The sequence below is a fragment of the Hylobates moloch genome, unplaced genomic scaffold (genome assembly GCF_009828535.3).
Source record: "Hylobates moloch isolate HMO894 unplaced genomic scaffold, HMol_V3 SCAFFOLD_5, whole genome shotgun sequence".
Taxonomy (NCBI): Eukaryota; Metazoa; Chordata; class Mammalia; order Primates; family Hylobatidae; genus Hylobates; species Hylobates moloch.
Genome location: NW_026652280.1, coordinates 18,087,450 through 18,106,213, shown reverse-complemented (window position 1 = coordinate 18,106,213; position 18,764 = coordinate 18,087,450). Strand labels below are relative to the sequence as shown.

The 18,764-nt window shown below is 39.6% G+C and overlaps 1 protein-coding gene across 3 annotated transcripts in view; it reads left to right on the top strand.

Moving 5' to 3' along the window:
* CDH20 (cadherin 20) overlaps nucleotides 1-18,764 on the top strand; it is a 220,088-nt gene that overhangs the window by 181,588 nt on the left and 19,736 nt on the right. For all 3 annotated transcript variants that reach the window (XM_032152130.2, XM_058438290.1, XM_032152131.3), the window contains exon 7: nucleotides 10,842-11,095. In XM_032152130.2, coding sequence (XP_032008021.1) covers nucleotides 10,842-11,095 — 254 coding nt within the window. The remainder of the gene's footprint in view (nucleotides 1-10,841; nucleotides 11,096-18,764) is intronic.

Genomic DNA, 18,764 nt, shown 5'->3' with positions numbered 1-18,764 from the left:
TAAAAAGGACACAAACTATTCAAGAGGGAAAAGCCAAAACTCATACATCAAGTGTGGGCAATTTAAATTTTAAGAGCTGAGCATAGTGGTTGCAGCTTCTTGGGATGGAGGTGGGAGGATCTCTTAAGCCTAGGAGTTTGAGACCAGCCTGGGCAACATAAGCAACAGTTTGTGTCAGTATATAAATAATTAAATAAATAATAAAGTTTAGAGAATTGAGGGCAATGTTTTGTTTCCATTTTAAATGTGGAAGTGAGGGAGACAATAATCTTAGATAGTTTAAAAGTCTTAAGTAACTTACTTAAAAAGAATTTCAGTAATAATTAAAAACTCACGCTAGTGCTTTCAACAGATGCTGGAACAATTGGATACTGTCTGCAAAAAAATAAAGAAGTAAACCTCAGTTATACCCCCACAAAAAACTCAAAATGAATCATGCACCTAAATGTAAAAACCTAAAGCTATAAAATTTCTAAAAGGAAACATAGGAGAAAAATCTTTGTAATCCTGATTGGACAAAGATGTATTCCATATTACACCAGAATCCCAACCCACCAAAGAAAAAGTAAGACTTCATCAAAGTTAAGAGTTTCTGCTCTTCAAAGGACACTGTTGTGGCAAGATGGCTGAATAGGAAAAGCTCCAGTCTGCAGCTCCCAGCGAGATCAATGCAGAAGGCAGGTGATTTCTGCATTTCCATCTGAGGTACCCGGCTCATCTCAATGGGACTGGTTAGATAGTGGGTGCAGCCCACGGAAGGTGAGCTGAAGCAGGGTGGGGCATCGCCTCACCTGGGAAGTGCAAGGGGTCACGGAACTCCCTCTCCTAGCCAAGGGAAGCCATGGGGGATTGTGCTGTAAGGAACAGTGCATTCTGGCCCAGATATTACGCTTTTCCCATGGTCTTTGCAACCAGCAGACCAGGAGACTCCCCTGGGTGCCTACACCTCCAGGGACCTGGGTTTTAAGCATAAAACTGGGCAGCCATTTGAACAGACACCAAACTAGCTGCAGTTTTTTTGTTGTTGTTTTGTTTTGTTTTGTTTTACCCCCAGTGGCACCGGGAATGCCAGTGAGACAGAACCATTCATGCCCCTGGAAAGGGGGCTGAAACCAGGGAGCCAAGTGGTCTAGCTCAGTGGATCCCACCCCCATGGAGCCCAGCAAGCTAGGATCCACTGGCTTGAAATTCTCGCTGCCAGCCCTGCAGTCTGTAGTCGACCTGGGACACTGGAGCTTGGCGGAGGGAGGGGGGTCCACCATTACTGAGGACTGAGTAGGCAGTTTTCCCCTCGCAGTGTAAACAAAGCCACCAGGAAGTTCGAACTGGGCAGAGCCCACCGCAGCTCTGCAAAGCCACAGTACCTAGACTGCCTCTCTAGACTCCTCCTCTCTGTGCAGGGCATCTCTGAAAGAAAGGCAGCAGCCCCAGTCAGGGGCTTATAGATAAAACTCCCACCTCCCTAAGAAAGAGCACCTGGGGAAAGGGGCGGCTGTGGGCACAGCTTCAGCAGACTTAAATTCTCCTGCCTGCCGGCTCTGAAGACAGCAGTGACTCTCTCAGCACAGCACTCAAGCTCTAAGGGACAGACTGCCTCCTCAAGTAGGTCCTTGACCCCCGTGCCTCCTGACTAGGAGACACCTCTGAGCAGGGGTCAACAGACACCTCACAGAGGAGAGCTCTGGCTGGCATCCGGCAGGTGCCCCTCTGTGAAGAACCTTCCAGGGGAAGGAACAGGCAGCAATCTTTGCTGTTCTGCAGCCTCTGCTGGTGATACCCAGGCAAACAGGGTCTGGAGCGGACCTCCAGCAAACTCCAACAGACCTGCAGCAGAGGAACCTGACTGTTAGAAGGAAAACTAACAAACAGAAGTGAATAGCATCAATATCAACAAAAAGGACATCCACACAGACACTCCATCCAAAGGTCACCAACATCAAAGACCAAAGGTAGATAAATCCACGAAGATGAGGAAAAACCAGCACAAAAAGGCTGAAAATTCCAAAAACCAGAACACCTCTTCTCCTCCAAAGGATCACAACTCCTCACCAGCAATGGAACAAAACTGGACGCAGAATGAGTTTGACAAATTGACAGAAGTGGGCTTCAGAAAGTGGGTAATAACAAACTTTTCCGAGCTAACGGAGCATGTTCTAACACAATGCAAGGAAGCTAAGAACCTTGAAAAAACGTTAGAGGAATTGCTAACTAGAATAACCAGTTTAGAGAAGAACATAAATAACCTGATGAAGTTGAAAAACACAGCACGAGAACTTCGTTAAGCATACACAAGTATCAGTAGTCAAATTGATCAAGTGGAAGAAAGGATATCAGCAATTGAAGATCAACTTAATGAAAAAAGCATAAAGACAAGATTAGAGAAATAAAGAATGAAAACGTATGAACAAACCCTCCAAGAAATATGGGACTACGTGGAAAGACCAAACCTACGTTTGATTGGTGTACCTGAAAGTGACAGGGAGAATGGAACCAAGTTGGAAAACACTCTTTGGGGTATTATCCAGGAGAACTTCCCCAACCTAGCAAGATAGGCCAACATTCAAATTCAGGAAATACAGAGAACATCACAAAGATACTCCTCGAGAAGGGCAACCCCAAGACACATAATCGTCAGATTCACCAAGGTTGAAATGAAGGAAAAAATGTTAAGGGCAGCCAGAGAGGAAGATCAGGTACCCACAAAGGGAAGACCATCAGGCCAACAGTGGATCTCTTTGCAGAAACCCTACAAGCCAGAAGAGAGTGGGAGCCAACATTCAACATTCTTAAAGAAAAGAATTTTCAACCCAGAATTTCATATCCAGCCAAACTAAGCTTCATAAGTGAAGGAGAAATAAAATCCTTTACAGACAAGCAAATGCTGAGAGATTTTGTCACCACTAGGCCTGCCTTACAAGAACTCCTGAAGGAAGCGCTAAATACGGAAAGGAAAAACTGGTACCAGCCACTACAAAAACATAGCAAATTGTAAAGACCATTGACACGATGAAGAAACTGCATCAACTTACAGGCAAAATAACCAGCTGGCATCATAATGACAGGATCAAATTCACACATAACAATATAAACCTTAAATGTAAACAGGCTAAATGTCCCAATTAAAAGACACAGACTGGCAAATTGGATGGAGTCAAGATCCATCGGTGTGCTGTATTCAGGAGACATATCTCACATGCAAAGACAACCATAGGCTCAAAATAAAGGGATGGAGGAATATTTACCAAGCAAATGGAGAGCAAAAAAAAAAAAAAAAAAAAGTAGGGGTTGCAATCCTAGTCTCTGATAAAACAGACTTTAAACCAACAAAGATCAAAAAAGACAAAGAAGGGCATTACAGAATGGTAAAGGTATCAATGCAACAAGAATAGCTACCTATCCTAAATATACATGCACCCAATACAGGAGCACCCAGATTCATAAAGCAAGTTCTTAGAGACCTACAAAGAGACTTAGACTCCCACGCAATAATAGTGGGAGACTTTAACACCGTACTGTCAATATTAGACAGATCAACGAGATAGAAAATTAACAAGGATATTCAGTACTTGAACTCAGCCCTGGACCAAGCAGACCTAATAGACATCTACAGAACTCTCCACCCCAAATCAACAGAATATACATTCTTCTCAGCACCATATCACCAATCTAAAATTGACCACATAACTGGAAGTAAAACACTCCTCAGCAAATGCAAAAGAATGGAAATCATAACAAACAGTATCTCAGACCACAGTGCAATCAAATTAGAACTCAGGATTAAAAAACTCTCTCAAAACACACATAACTGCATGGAAACTGAATAACCTGCTCCTGAATAACTACTGGGTAAATAATGAAATTAAGGCAGAAATAAAGTTCTTTGAAACCAGAACAACATACCAGAATCTCTGGGAAACAGCTAAAGCAGTGTTTACAGGGAAATTTATAACACTAAATGCCCACAGGAGAAAGTGGGAAGGATCTAAAATCGACACCCTAACATCACAATTAAAAGAACTAGAGAAGCAAAAGCAAATAAATTCAAAAGCTAGCAGAAGACAAGAAGTAACTAAGATCAGAGCAGAACTGAAGGAAATAGAGACACAAAAAAACCTTCAAAAAAATCAGTGAATCCAGGAGCTGGTTTTTTGAAAAGATTAACAAAATAGACAAACTGCTAGCCAGACTAATAAAAAAGCAAAGAGAGAAGAATCAAATAGACACAATAAAAAATGATAAAGGGGATATCACCACTGATCCCACAGAAATACAAACTACCATCAGAGAATACTATAAACACCTCTATGCAAATAAACTAAAAAATCTAGAAGAAATGGATACATTCCTGGACACATACACCCTCCCAGGACTAAACCAGGAAGAAGTTGAATCCCTGAGTAGACCAATAACAAGTTCTGAAATTGAAGCAGTAGTTGAGGCCTACCAACCAAAAAAAGCCCAGGACCAGACAGAGTCACAGCCGAATTCCACCAGAAGTACAATGAGGAGCTGCTAGCATTCCTTCTGAAACTATTCCAAACAGTAGAAAAACTCTGTTTTTCATAACTCATTTTATGAGGCCAGGATCATCCTGATACCAAAACCTGGCAAAGACACAACAAAAAAAGAAAATTTCAGGGCAATATCCCTGATGAACATCGATATGAAAATCCTCAATAAAATACTGGCAGACTGAATCCAGCAGCACATCAAAAAGATTATCCACCACGATCAAGTTGGCTTCATCTCTGGGATGCAAGGCTGGTTCAACATATGCAAATCAATAAATGTAATCCATTACATAAACAGAACCAATGACAGAAACCACATGATTATCTCAATAGATGCAGAAAAGGCCTTCAATAAAATTCAATACCTCTTCATGCTAAAAACTCTAAATAAACTAGGTATTGATGGAACGTATCTCAAAATAATAAAAGCTATTTATGACAAACCCACAGCCAATATCATACAGATTGAGCAAAAGCTGGAAGCATTCCCTTTGAAAACTGGCCCAAGACAAGGATGCCCTCTCTCACCACTCCTATTCAACATAGTATTGGAAGTTTTGGCCAGGACAATCAGGCAAGAGAAAGAAATAAAGGGTATTCAAATAGGAAAAGAGGAAGTCAAATTGTCTTTGTTTGCAGATGACATGATTGTATTCTTAGAAAACCCCATCATCTCAGCCCAAAATCTCCTTAAGCTGATAAGCAACTACAGCAAAGTCTCAGGATACAAAATCAATGTTCAAAAATCACAACAATTCCTATACACCAATAATAGAGAGCCAAATCATGAGTGAACTCTCATTCACAATTGCTACAAAGAGAATAAAATATCTAGGAATCAAACTTACAAGTGATGTGAAGGACCTCTTCAAGGAAAACTGCAAACCACTGCTCAAGGAAGTAAGAGAGGACACAAACAAATGAAAAAACATTCCATGCTCATGGACAGGAACACTCAATATTGTGAAAATGGCCACACTGCCCAAAGTAATTTATAGATTCAATGCTATCCCCATCAAAGCTACCATTGACTTTCTTCACAGAACTAGAAAAAACTCTTTTAAATTTCATATGGAACCAAAAAAGAGCCTGTATAGCCAAGACAATCCTAAGCAAAAATAACAAAGCTGGAGGCATCACAGTACCTGACTTCAAACTATAGTACAAGGCTACAGTATCCAAAACAGCATGGTACTGGTACCAAAAGAGATATATAGACAAATGGAACAGAACAGAAGCCTCAGAAGTAATGCCACACATCTACAACTATTTGATCTTTGACAAACCTGACAAAAACAATCAATGGGGAAAGGATTTCCTATTTAATAAATGATGTTGGGAAAACTGGCTAGCCATATGCAGAAAACAAACTGGACCCCTTCCTTACACCTTATACCAACACTAACTCAAGATAGATTAAAAACTTAAACATAAGACCTAAAACCATAAAATCCCTAGAAGAAAACCTAGGCAATACCATTCAGGACATAGGTATGGGCAAAGGCTTTATGACTAAAACACCAAAAGCAATGGCAACAAAAGCCAAAATTGACAAATGGGATTGAATTAAACTAAAGAGCTTCTGCACAGCAAAAGAAACTATCATCAAATTCAACAGGCAACCTACCGAATGGGAGAAAATTTTTGCAATCTATCCATCTGACAAAGGTCTAATATCCAGAATCTACAACGAACTTAACAAATTTACAAGAAAAAAAAACAACCCCATCAAAAAGTGGGCAAAGGATATGAATATACACTTCTCAAAAGAAGACATTTATGCAGCCAACAAACATGGAAAAAAACTCATCATCACCAGTCATTAGAGAAATGCAAATCAGAACTATATTGAGATACCATCTTATGCCAGTTAGAATGGTGATCATTAAAAAAGTCAGGAAACAACAGATGCTGGAGAGGATGTGGAGAAATAGGAATGCTTTTTTACACTGTTGGTGGGAGTGCAAATTAGTTCAACCATTGTGGAAGACAGTGTGGTGATTCCTCAAGGATCTAGAACCAGAAATACCATATGACCCAGCAATGCCATTACTGGGTATATACCCAAAGGATTATAAATCATTCTACTATAAAGACACATGCACACGTACATTTATTGCAGCACTGTCACAATAGCAAAGACTTGGAACCAACCCAAATGCCCATCAATGATAGACTGGATAAAGAAAATGTGGCACATATACAGTATGGAATATTATGCAGTCATAAAAAAGGATGAGTTCATGTCCTTTTCAGGGACGTGGATGAAACCATCATTCTCAGCAAGCTAACACATGAACAGAAAACTAAACACTGCATGTTCTCACTCATAAGTGGGAGGTGAATAATGAGAACACATGGACACAGGGAGGGGAACATCACACACCAGGGCCTGTCAGGGGTGGGGTACAAGGGGAGGGATAGCATTAGGAGAAATACCTAATGTAGATGACAGGTTAATAGGGACAGCAAACCACCATGGCACAGGTATACCTACGTAACAAACCTGCACGTTCTGCACGTGTATCCCAGGACTATTATTATATAATAATAATAATAAAGGACACTGTTAAGAGAATGAAAAGACAAATCACAGACTAGGAGAAAATATTTGCAAATCGTATGTCTGATAATGGACTTGAATATAAAATATACAAAGATGTCCTCAAGAAGACATAGAAAGCTCCTCAAGAAGACATAGAAAGACGCATCACAAGGCAGTAAGGAAGTGCAAATCAGAACCACAATGAGACACCACTTAACACACACTAGGATAGATAAAAATTTTAACACTGGCAAAACCAAGTGCTGACAAAGATTTGGAGAAATTAGAGCTTTCATACACTCCTGGTGGGAATTTAAGCTGGTACTGCCTTTCTGAAAATTCATTTGGAAGTTCCTTATAAAGTTAAAAATATATTTACTATACAATCCTACAACTCCAGTCCTAGGTATTTACCCCAGTGAAATGAAATTTTATGCTCACACAAAAACCTGTATGTAAATATTTATAGTAGGTTTATTCATAACTGTCAGAAATTGGAAAAAAAACACAAATGTATCTCTAGTCAAGAATGGATAAATCAACTGTTGTACTTCCATACAACAGAATACTACTTGGAAATAAAAAAAAACAAACTCACCAGGCATAGTGGTTCACGCCAGTAATTCCAGCACTTTGGGAGGCCAAGGCCGAGGTGGGCCTATCACCTGGGGTCAAGAGTTCAAGACCGGCCTGGCCAACATAATGAAACCCCGCCTCTACTGAAAATACAAAAATTAGCCAGGCATGGTGGCACACACCTGTAGTCCCAGCTACTTGGGAGGCTGAGGCAGAAGAATCGCTTGAACCCGGGAGGCAGAGATTGCAGTAAGCCCAGATCATACTACTGCACTCCAGCCTAGGTGACAGAGTGAGACTCTGTAAAAAAAAAAAAAAAAAAAAAAAAACCTCCTCATTCATGCAACATGGATGCATCTCAAATGCATCACGCTAAGTGAAAGAACCCTAACTCAAAATATTACATACTGAATGCAATTTATCTGACATTATATGACATTCTTGCAATAGAGACAGAACATAATACATGACTGGGTGGGAGGGGAGAGGCTGACTACAAAGGGGCACAGAGTGAGGGTCACGGGGTGATGAAACAGCTCTATAGCTTGATTATCACGGTAGACACATGACTGAATACACTAGTCAAAACCTGCAAACTTTATACTAAAAAATAAATTTTAATGTATGTATGTAAATATCTTATTTTTTCAAACATACAAATTTCACACAAAATTAGAAAAATGATTTAAAATTAAAGGGAAAACAAGTTTTGCCTAGCTCAAATCTAACATGAACAACAGTGTCCACAATTGTGTTGCAAATACATAAAGAATTTTAAGAGCGTATAATATAATTTACCAGGAAAGAAAAATGTTTCGATTTAGGGAGCAAGCATTAAATGAATTGGTAAAATGGTCCTTCAAATATACCATTAATCTGACCAGCAGATTTCCCTGTTTATGAAAACCTTGCCTTTTCAATGACAACTAGGGAGGCAGGCTGGCTGGTGGAGATGGGCGTCTGGGTTTGAATGGGGCTTCTTGGTTTGGATGGAAATGGCTGGCGACCCAAGAAACAGGAAGCACTATGTCTGGCACTAAGTAAATCATAAACAAGCAGTAACCCAACAACAGCAACAAAACAAAAAAACTTTATTAAAATTTGAAAATAACAATTATATGAATGCATTAAATTATTACATGTACCCTGAAAATATGTACATCTATTATGCATCCATTTTTAATGTAATTTTGTTGAGACAGGGTGTCTCTCTGTCACTCAGGCTAGAGTGCAGTGGTGCCATCATAGCTCACTCTAAACTAAGCTCAAACCATCCTCCTGCCTCTGCCTCCCAAGTAGCTGGGATTACAGGCACATGCCACCACGCCCGGCTAATTTTTTTTGTTTTTTTTTGGTAGCGATGTGGGTCTTACTAGGTTGTCTTGGCTGGTCTCGAAATCTTGGCCTCAAGCGATCCTCCCACCTCAGCTTCCTACAATGTCAGGCTTACAGGCATGAACTACTGCTCCTGGCCAAAAAGTTGATTTTTTTTTTTTTTTTTTAAGAAAGAAAAGAAAAGAACAAATCTAGTTAAAACAACACCTACCGATCTTTTTTTCTGAAAAGCAACGCAGTTGTTTAAATGGGTACATGCCTCTCTCTAACGTGAAATGTGCAGCCATTCAACATATTTTATGAAAAAAAGTGATGTTTGGCTAGAAAAATGTAAGTTATTGCTATGTTGACACACAACTTTTAAGTTCTAGTAACTGCTTTGCTATCCACTGTTATTTTGTGGGACTTAACATTCCAAGATTTTTAAAAAATATTGATGTTCTGAAATACTTGTTGCTTGAAACACACATGTTCATCAGCTTTAAACAAAAACAGATTATTCTTCAGAAATAGCATTTTAAGTTCACGTTCTGCCCTGGAGCACTGTATTTATTTTGAAGAAAAAAAAATTCTGAAGATAGGAATAAATCAAAAAAGAGAACAACCAAAAAAATTATATTTTATGCGATGGAAATTTATAGACAAAATTAAAGTCCTTGTGGATGAGCTGTAACCATGTCAGCGTACTCCAGGCTTCTGAGCTTCCTAAGTCTTGGGTTCTTCAACTCTAAAAGGTCAAATAAGAGTTTTAAAAGGGATTGTCAGCCGGGTGTGGTGGCCCATGCCTGTAATCCCAGCACTTTGGAAGGTTGAGGCGGGTGGATCATCTGAGGTCAGGAGTTCGAGACCAGCCTGACCAACATGGCGAAACCCCGTCTCTACTAAAAATACAAAATGAGGCAGGCATGGTGGCGCATGCCTGTAATCCCAGCTACTTGGGAGGCTGAGGCAGGAGAATCGCTTGAACTTGGGAGGTGGAGGTTGCAGTGAGCTGAGATCATGCCATTGCACTCTAGCCTGGGTGACAGAGCGAGATGCCGTCTTAAAAAATAATAGTAACAATAAAAGGGATTGTGTATGATGAACTAAATACACAAACATTGATGTGACACAGCACCTGAGAATCTTGTGTGGCACAGTTTCTTGAAAAGAATCAATATTGCCTTTGTACCCAAGAATAATTTTTTAAGGAAAAAAACAAAAGCCTAGGCCTCAGTTGAATGAATATTCTAGTAGATAGATAGATGATAGATAGATGATAGATAGATAGATAGATAGATAGATAGATAGATAGATAGATAGATAGATAGATGATAGATAGGATAGATAGATATATGGAATATATATGGAAGTTTGTGTTTGGAATACAAACTTGCTCTTAATTGTTGTGAAGTCTTTTCAAATGAGCAAGCACCTCTAAAGATAATGTGACCAACCGTCCTGGTTTGCCTGGGACAGAATAGAGTCCTAGGAAATGAAACTTTTCATTTTAGAACCGAGGCAGTACCAAATTGGGCCCAGGAGTGAGGGGATTCCTAGGATCTCTCTAAAGACCAGGCTGATTGGAAGGGTAAACAAGTTAAAGCCAAGATTGCCCAGAATAAATGGGCAAACTATTAACAAACTGGCTTCCTTAACTATCTCTGCAGTGACTGATATCTTATCTTCTTTACCCAAAGTGTTGAAACTGACATTAAGACCAAGAACTACAGAACAAGACAAAGATTTCCCTTCTTTCCCCTTTACCTTTTTCCCACTTAATGAATTGGAGAATCTTCCCATCAGCCATCAATATTGGGCATCCTTTTGAAACTTGACATATTTTGAATCTTGAACCTCAGTGGTGAATCAATTTTCCTGTCATTACTTTTCAGCCCCTGAGTTTTGAAAGCAAGAAAAGCTACACCTTAAAGGTGGAGGGAGCCAATCCTCACCTAGAGATGCGTTTTCTGAACTTGGGCCCATTTCAGGACACAACAACAGTGCACATCAGTGTGGAAGACGTGGACGAGCCCCCTGTGTTTGAACCCGGCTTTTACTCTGTGGAGGTGCCTGAGGATGTGGCAATTGGAACAACCATACAGATCATTTCTGCCAAGGACCCAGATGTGACCAACAACTCAATCAGGTTTTTCCATAGATTTCACCTTTTCCTTATATGCTGGAATCTTCCCTTCCCTTGTATGTAATTTTCTAGCACTTTTCCCTTTGTTTCTTTCTTCTCTATCCCATTTCTGGAGACTCTCCTCTTTGAGTTTTTTGGTTTTTTTTCCTTAAATAACATGGCCTTGCAGGTTATTTAGAAGTAAAGTGTCATGTCTACAATTCACTTTCAATTGGTTGAGACACACATACACACACACACACACACACACACACACACACACCTTAGTTCTCAATCATGGTCCTGTTGACATTTGGGGATGGATAATTCTGTGTTGTTGTGGAGCGGTTCTCCTGTGCACTGAACCATGTTTAGCAGCATCTCTGGCCTTTACCCACGAAATGCATAGCACTCTCTGAGTTGTAACCACCTAAAATGTCCCCAGATATTGCCAAATGTCCAGGGAAGTGGTGCAAAATCACCCCAGGTTGAGAGCTACTGATTCAGATAAAGTATAATCAGACACACAGATGTCAAAATGTTAAAATCCGTTGACTCTCAGTGGTAAACATAAAGGAAATCATTATGCATTCTTCCATCTTTTATGAATCTTTGACATGTTTTACTTTTTAAAACTGGGGAAAACAATATATATTATATATATTCCACATACTATAGCAAGAGCAGACATAGAAATACTTCGGTTGTCAGTGACTTCAATGCCTTGTAGACTAGCCAAATAGATGGGTCTTTGTATGGCAATACCACATATCTCTCTCTCCAAAGCATGTTTTGGAATTAAAGATTCCAACCAAGATGCTTCCGCTCAAGAAGATGAGAACTGCTCTTACAGTCATGGCCATCTCTCATCAACTGGAACCAAAGTGCAAATAGTTGATGGACAGGTTGACACCACAACCTTCCAGAGCAGCTGCCAGCTGCCAAACCTATGAAGCTTGACACAAAAGATCAGAATTCCAAGGCTGTTGGAAGCCATCTGTCACATTAATTGTTGAAAGCCACACAGTAAAATGAATCTAGGGCTTTAGTGCAGATAACACATTTTAAACATACTGCACTTTATCAAATGCCTTTTCTGTCAGCTGGCTGCTTCTCTCACCTAATGCTGTTTTGTATTTAATGAAAACGTGCTTCTGTAGTTTAACAAGAACAGCTTTCTCCAGAGAATAACTGTACTAGGGGCAAATTCACTTCCTCTAACCAACCAGTAAACATTTTACATGTTCAGGCATTAAAATGGCAAAAATGATTTTGTTTGAATTCTGATACTTGATTTTTTCAAAGGCAACTAATGTATTATATAACAACTTTATAGATGTTGTATTTCAACCTGAAGCTTTTTAAATATAAACTAGGATGGGGAGAGATTAGTCAACCATATTATCCCCAAAGCAGTCACAATGAAAACAAAACATAGTGTGTATTTTCAGAAGCCAAGAATATATACCTTCTGATCCTAATTTATTAATTATATATGTATTAATCCACCATAGGCTAATTAATCTATTCCTGTAACAGAAGACTCTATGCGAGAAACTTTAAAGAATAAAACTTTCACTATTGGCATGAAGTAAAATGAGGTAGACAAAATGAAGAAATCTTGTCTGGCTAACAGAAAATGCTGCTTCAGATGATGACCAATTGAAAACCATCAGTTGGCCAGCACATCCGTTAGCATCAGGGAGGTTCATATTGGAGTGTCTGGCTACTCCACTAGAACCCAGGCAGGATGAATGCAAGCGGGAACAGGCCAGAGGCACAGGGCAGGGTCCACTGGGCTGTTCTGGGGCAGGACTGCAGATCCTGAGATCAAAATTGGTGAGAACAAGGCCACAAAGCCAGAGGTAATAAGACACAGCTCAGGCACAGGGAGCAATGCGAAATTCCAATGATCAGATCTGGGGATAATTCTCCCTCTGCATTTTGGTTGCAAAGAAAAAGAGGAATTCTTATTGCTAGGTATGAGGTCCCTGACTCTTTGTACTATCGAAGAGCAACAAAGAATGGTCCCTGGACCCCAGAAGAACAATGGGGTTCCTAGACTCTAAGAGGGAAAAGCACCTAAAACTTAATGAACTCTCTAGCTCTCATTTAAAAACCCATTTGGGAATTCCTTTCTTCTGTTATCTTTCACCAAACTGCTCTTCTTATCCTTATTTTTCATATTAAAGTTACTTTCTTTTAAAATAATGTGTATAGTTATATGCTGCATGGTTAATTCATCATCTGCATTTCTGTTACAAAGAATAAATGAGAGTTATATTCTTAAAGAGAAAATATCTATTAAATAATTCAAAAAATCAACACATCACCTGAAGTTAAAATGTTACAGATAAAAGGCCATTTAACAAATTATTAGGACTTCTATAATCTCCTTTCTAGAAAGTTGATGGTGTGTTCAGGAATGTATGCTGGTCCTCATTTACTTATAAGCCCCAAAACAAAATCTCCAGATTTAGTGATATGTACATGAAAAGACAATGCTTGGATCCCCTGAATTTTTGATACATGCTCAAGGACTTTTTGGCAAGCAGGATACTGAGCCATTTGGCAACTGAAAGAGGCTTCTGCTGATGTGGAAACTGCCTGCCCCCCAGTTCCTTCCCAGAATGTGTGTGGATTTAACCAGCCTGTTCCTGATGCCCCACCTCCAAACTGCTTCCAAATTCAGAGGATGTCCTCAGCTAAGCGACAAGCAGGGAGCCCAGAAAGCACCAGCTACTGCTGGCTCTGGGCAGCTTTGTACCTGCATGATGCCGATTCTGCTCATGGGAGGTTAGAATGTAATGGTTAAGAAAAGAAAACCACCTACGTAATTCACGAGTGTGTCCCAATTTCCTCATTTTCCATCTGTATCTACACCTTTAATTTTTCTCCTGCCTCCTGAAAATTGACCCAGCATCCCATTCAGGGAAACAAAGGCTATTATTCCCTCAATTCAGGCCCCGCTGGGGAAATCAGAGAAGAATTCCCCTCGATGAGGGAGGCTTCTCTGAGGAAGGCTCCTGGTGTGTCAGCCCGGCAGTGCTGTCAGGGATCCTGTGGGTTAGTTATTTCTATCACTCCCTCTCCCATGCCATCTGTGACATTCGCTATGGTGCCATAGGTCTGAGTATAGAAAGCTGCTTTCTCATAGGCTGCCTCTCCCCTGGGCATCATGCCTGCAGCCTGGAGAGCTGCCATCAGGGACATGGCTCCGTGGACCACATGGCTGGCTCTTTGCATGTGTGGGGAGCTGAAAGAGAAGACTGTCATGAGCCAATCAGTGTTTTCTTCTTTTTATTTTAGAGAAAATTCAATTCTTAAAATAGTAAACTTTAAAACTAAATAACAATTTATGCTTAAAAAGTAATAATCTAGTCCATTTTAAATGAACTCTGAAGCATGTGTTTTTCTTTATTAAAAAGGCAACTATCCGCTGTCACTCTGATACGGTTTGGCTCTGTGTCCCCACCCAAATCTCACCTTGAATTGTAATAATCCCCATGTGTCAAGGGTGGGACCAGGTAGAGATAACTGAATCATGGGGGTGGTTTCCCCCATGCTGTTCTCATGATAGTGAGTGAGTTCTCACAAGATCTGATGGTTTTGTAAGGGGCTTCCCCCTTCCCTTGGCGCTCATTCTCTCTCCTACCACCACGTGAAGGACATGTTTGCGTCCCTTTCCACTATGATTCTAAGTTTGCTGAGGCCTTCCCAGCCATGCTGAACTGTGAGTCAAATAAATCTCTTTCCCTATAAATACCCTGTCTTGGGTATGTCTTTATTAGCAGTGTGAGAATGGACTAATACACACTCTCATCTTTAAAAGATAAAGTCTTGTTTCCTTAGACAATCTCTTATAGACTATGTGTCAGTAAGGAGCAGAACCTGCAGCCAGATTGCCTGGGCTTGATTCCCAGCACTATGACCTTGGGCAAGGGACCTAACCTCTCTACTTCTCAGACTTCTTACCTGTAAACTAAGGATCATAATGGTGCCTACCTCATGGTGTTATTGTAAAGATTAAATGAGTCCATATAGGTGGTGTGTGCTGAGCAGTGCCTGGCATACAGTGAATGTGAACATTCACTGTAAGTAAGTTCCTGGGATCACTGTTAAATAGGGTCACAGGCAGAGAGAAACATTAATTTTCTTCCTTAAATTTCCTAACTCTTAGGGGGTCATAACATAAATGATTCTGATTTCTCTAGCTCTTACTCATCAGCTTTCTGTTTAATTCCTAATTCCTAAATAGCCATCCTGAATCTCTGCAGAAAAAAATACACATTGTATTTGATACATTTTACCAACAATAGATATATATGCACAACTGTATACATGTGTGTATATATATATTACATCAATATTTACCCTTACTGCATGTGATAGTCTGGCATGCATATATTCTATTCTATTTCATTTTCTTTCTATGCTAATCATAACCCACCAAATTGATTTCACAATCCACTAAGCTACATCTGAAAAACAATGCACTACAGTAAAGAAAATGTTTATTCCCTCCAAAATTGCTGCTTCTCCATCTCCACAACGTTAAGATATGGATTGCAATTGCTGGCAACTTTAAATCAAATTTTGAACCCAATATATTCCCCAGTCCCTATTTAAATAATTTGTAAGAACATAGTAGTTATAACTTTGTATATATGGCTTCAAATCAAACACAGTAGTTATAACTTCACAAAGATGGCTTCAAGTCTTACCTCTGTAAATTATTACCTGTGTAATTGCATAAAAGTGACTTCAGCTAGTTGCAGTGGCTCATGCCCGTAATCCCAGCTACTTGGGACACTGAGGCAGGAAAATCACTTGAGGGTAGGAGTTTGAGGAGTTTGAGGCCAGCCTGGGCAACACAGCAAGACTCTGTCTTTTAAAATAAAAAAAAAATTTTAATTATCCAGGTGGGGTGGTACCTGCCTCTAGTCCCAACTACTCAGGAGGCTGAGGCAGAAGGTTCACTGGAGCCGAGGAGTTTGAGGCTGCAGTGAGTTTGGTCATGCCACTGCACCACTCCAGCCTGGATGACAGGAAGAGAACCCATTTCTAAAGAAAGAAAAAAAAGTGACTTCTTTAAGCCTCAGTTTCCTTATCTGTTGATTGGGATAATAACTACCTCCCAGAGATGTTGGAAAATTTTTAAAAGAAGCTGTGTATTAAGTACATAGTAAAGTGCCTGATATTCAGCAAATGGCAGCTATTGTAATTACTGGTCTTTTAAAAAAAGGGTTGTTTTCTAGTTATTGAGTTATTCATATATTTTGAATATTAGCCCCTTATTCTATGAAAAGAATATTTTCTCCCAATCTGTGGGTTGTCTCTTCACTCTGCTGACTGTTTCCTTTGTTGTGCAGAAGTTTTTAGTCTGACACAATCCCATTTGTCTATTTTTGCTTTTGCATGTGCTTTTGGGGTCATATCCAAGAAATCATTGCCCAGACCAACATTGTGGAGCTTTTCCCCTAAGGTTTCTTCTAGTAGTCTGATGGTTTCAGGTCTCAACATTTAAGTCATTAATCCATTTTAAGTTGATTCTTGTATAAGGGGTCAGATAAGGGTCCATTTCCATTCTTCTGCATGTGGGTATCTAGTTTTCTCAACACTTTATTGGAGAGACTGTCCTTTCCCCATTATGTGTTCTTGGAATCTTTGTCAAAAATCAGTTAATTCACTGTAGACCCATGAGTTGATTTCTGAGCTCTCTATCCTATTTAGTTGGTTGATGTGTCTGTTTTAATTCCAGCTGTTTTAATTACTATAGCTTTGTAATATTATTTCAAAATTAGGACAAATGACCCTGTTAAAAAAATGTGCAAAATGCCTAAACAGACATTTCTCAAAAGAAGACATACAAATGACCAATAGATACATGAGAAAATGCTCAACATCACTAATCATCAGGAAAATGCTAATTAAAACCACAATGAGGTATCACCTCACACATGTTAGAATGTCTGTTGTCAAAAACATGAAACATAAGTGTTGGCTGGGGTGTGTAGAAAAAGCGAACCCTTGCACACCGTTGATGAGAATGTTAGTACAGCCATTTTAGAAAACAGTGTGGAGGTTCCTCAAAAAACTAAAAACAGAATTACCATATGATCCAACAATCCCATTTGTGGGTATATATCCAAAGGAACTGGAATTAATATGTCAAAGAATGTCTCTACTTTCTTATTCACTGCAGCATTATTCACAATAGCCAAGATACAGAAACAACCTTAGTGCCCATCGACAGATGAATGGGTAAAAATAATGTGGTATACATACACAATGGAATATTCATTTCAGCCTTAAATATTCAATACAGCTTTAAAAAAGAAAGAAATCCTGTCATTTGCAAGATGGATGAATCTAGACAACATTATGCTAAATTAGCCAAGCACAGAAAGACAAATACCACATGATCTCAGTTACATGTAGAATGTAAGAAAGTCAAACTCATAGAAGTAGAGAGTACAATGGTGATTGCCAGAGGCTGGTGGGTAAAAAGGGAAAAGAGTCAAAAAGTTCAAAGCTTCAGTAAGGGGTAGTAAGTTCCTGTGATCTATTGCACAGCATGGTAACTATAGTTCATAATAACGTATTGTATACTTCAAAATAGCTAAAAGAATAGATTTTAAATGGTATCACTGCAAAAAACAAATACATATGTGAGGTAAGAGACACGTTAATTAGCCTGATTTTATCATTCTATGATGTATACATGTATCTAAATACATTGTATGCCATAAATATATATAATTATTACTTGTCAATTAAAAAAATAAAAATGGCCGGACATGGTGGCTCACACCTGTAATCCCAGCACTTTGGGAGGCTGAGGCAGGCGGATCACTTGAGGTCAGGAGTTTGAGACCCGACTGGCCAACGTGGCAAAACCTTGTCTCTACTGAAAATATAAAAATCAGCCAGGGATGGTGGCAGGCACCTATAATCCCAGTTACTTGGGAGGCTGAGGCAGGAGAATCACTTGAACCCAGGAGGCAGAGGCTACAGTGAGCTGAGATCACGCCACTGCACTCCAGCCTAGGCAAGACAGCACGACTCCACCTCAGAAAAAAAAAATTAAAAAATAAAAATGATAAAAATTACTTGGCCTTTACCAAGGACTACATAAGGTTCTCATTGATGGTTCTCAACCATGGCTACATATCAAAACCTCTTATGGAGGGTTTTTAACATCCACATGCCTGAACCTCCGTCCATATTTGTTGAATCTTCCAAGATGGGGACCAGACGAGATAACACAGGTGAGATAACACAACAGAACTGGATTGCCAAATCAGGTTCAACAGGAAATACAGATCTTACCCAGGACCTAATTAACTAATGGCTCAAATGATACAGACAACAGCAAAATATGAGTCACTCTCCCCTTGGAGAGCTCTGAAACTGTCAGGCACAGGTGCCTATAAATGTCCTTTTCTTGCATAAAGATGCATGTTGGTCCAGATTGAACAAGGTAGAAGCAATGGACGAAATGCATTGCTTGAACACAAAGATCCATTTTTGTGATGGAACATTTGCTTGTTATACATCATTAATTACATAACTTATATGACATTTTCCAGCAGGCTATACCCCACAAATTTATAAACTCTAGGTTTATTTACAGCAAACAACCTAGCCAGATCTGGTCCATCCTGCTAAAAGCATACCATAGTTAAGGACC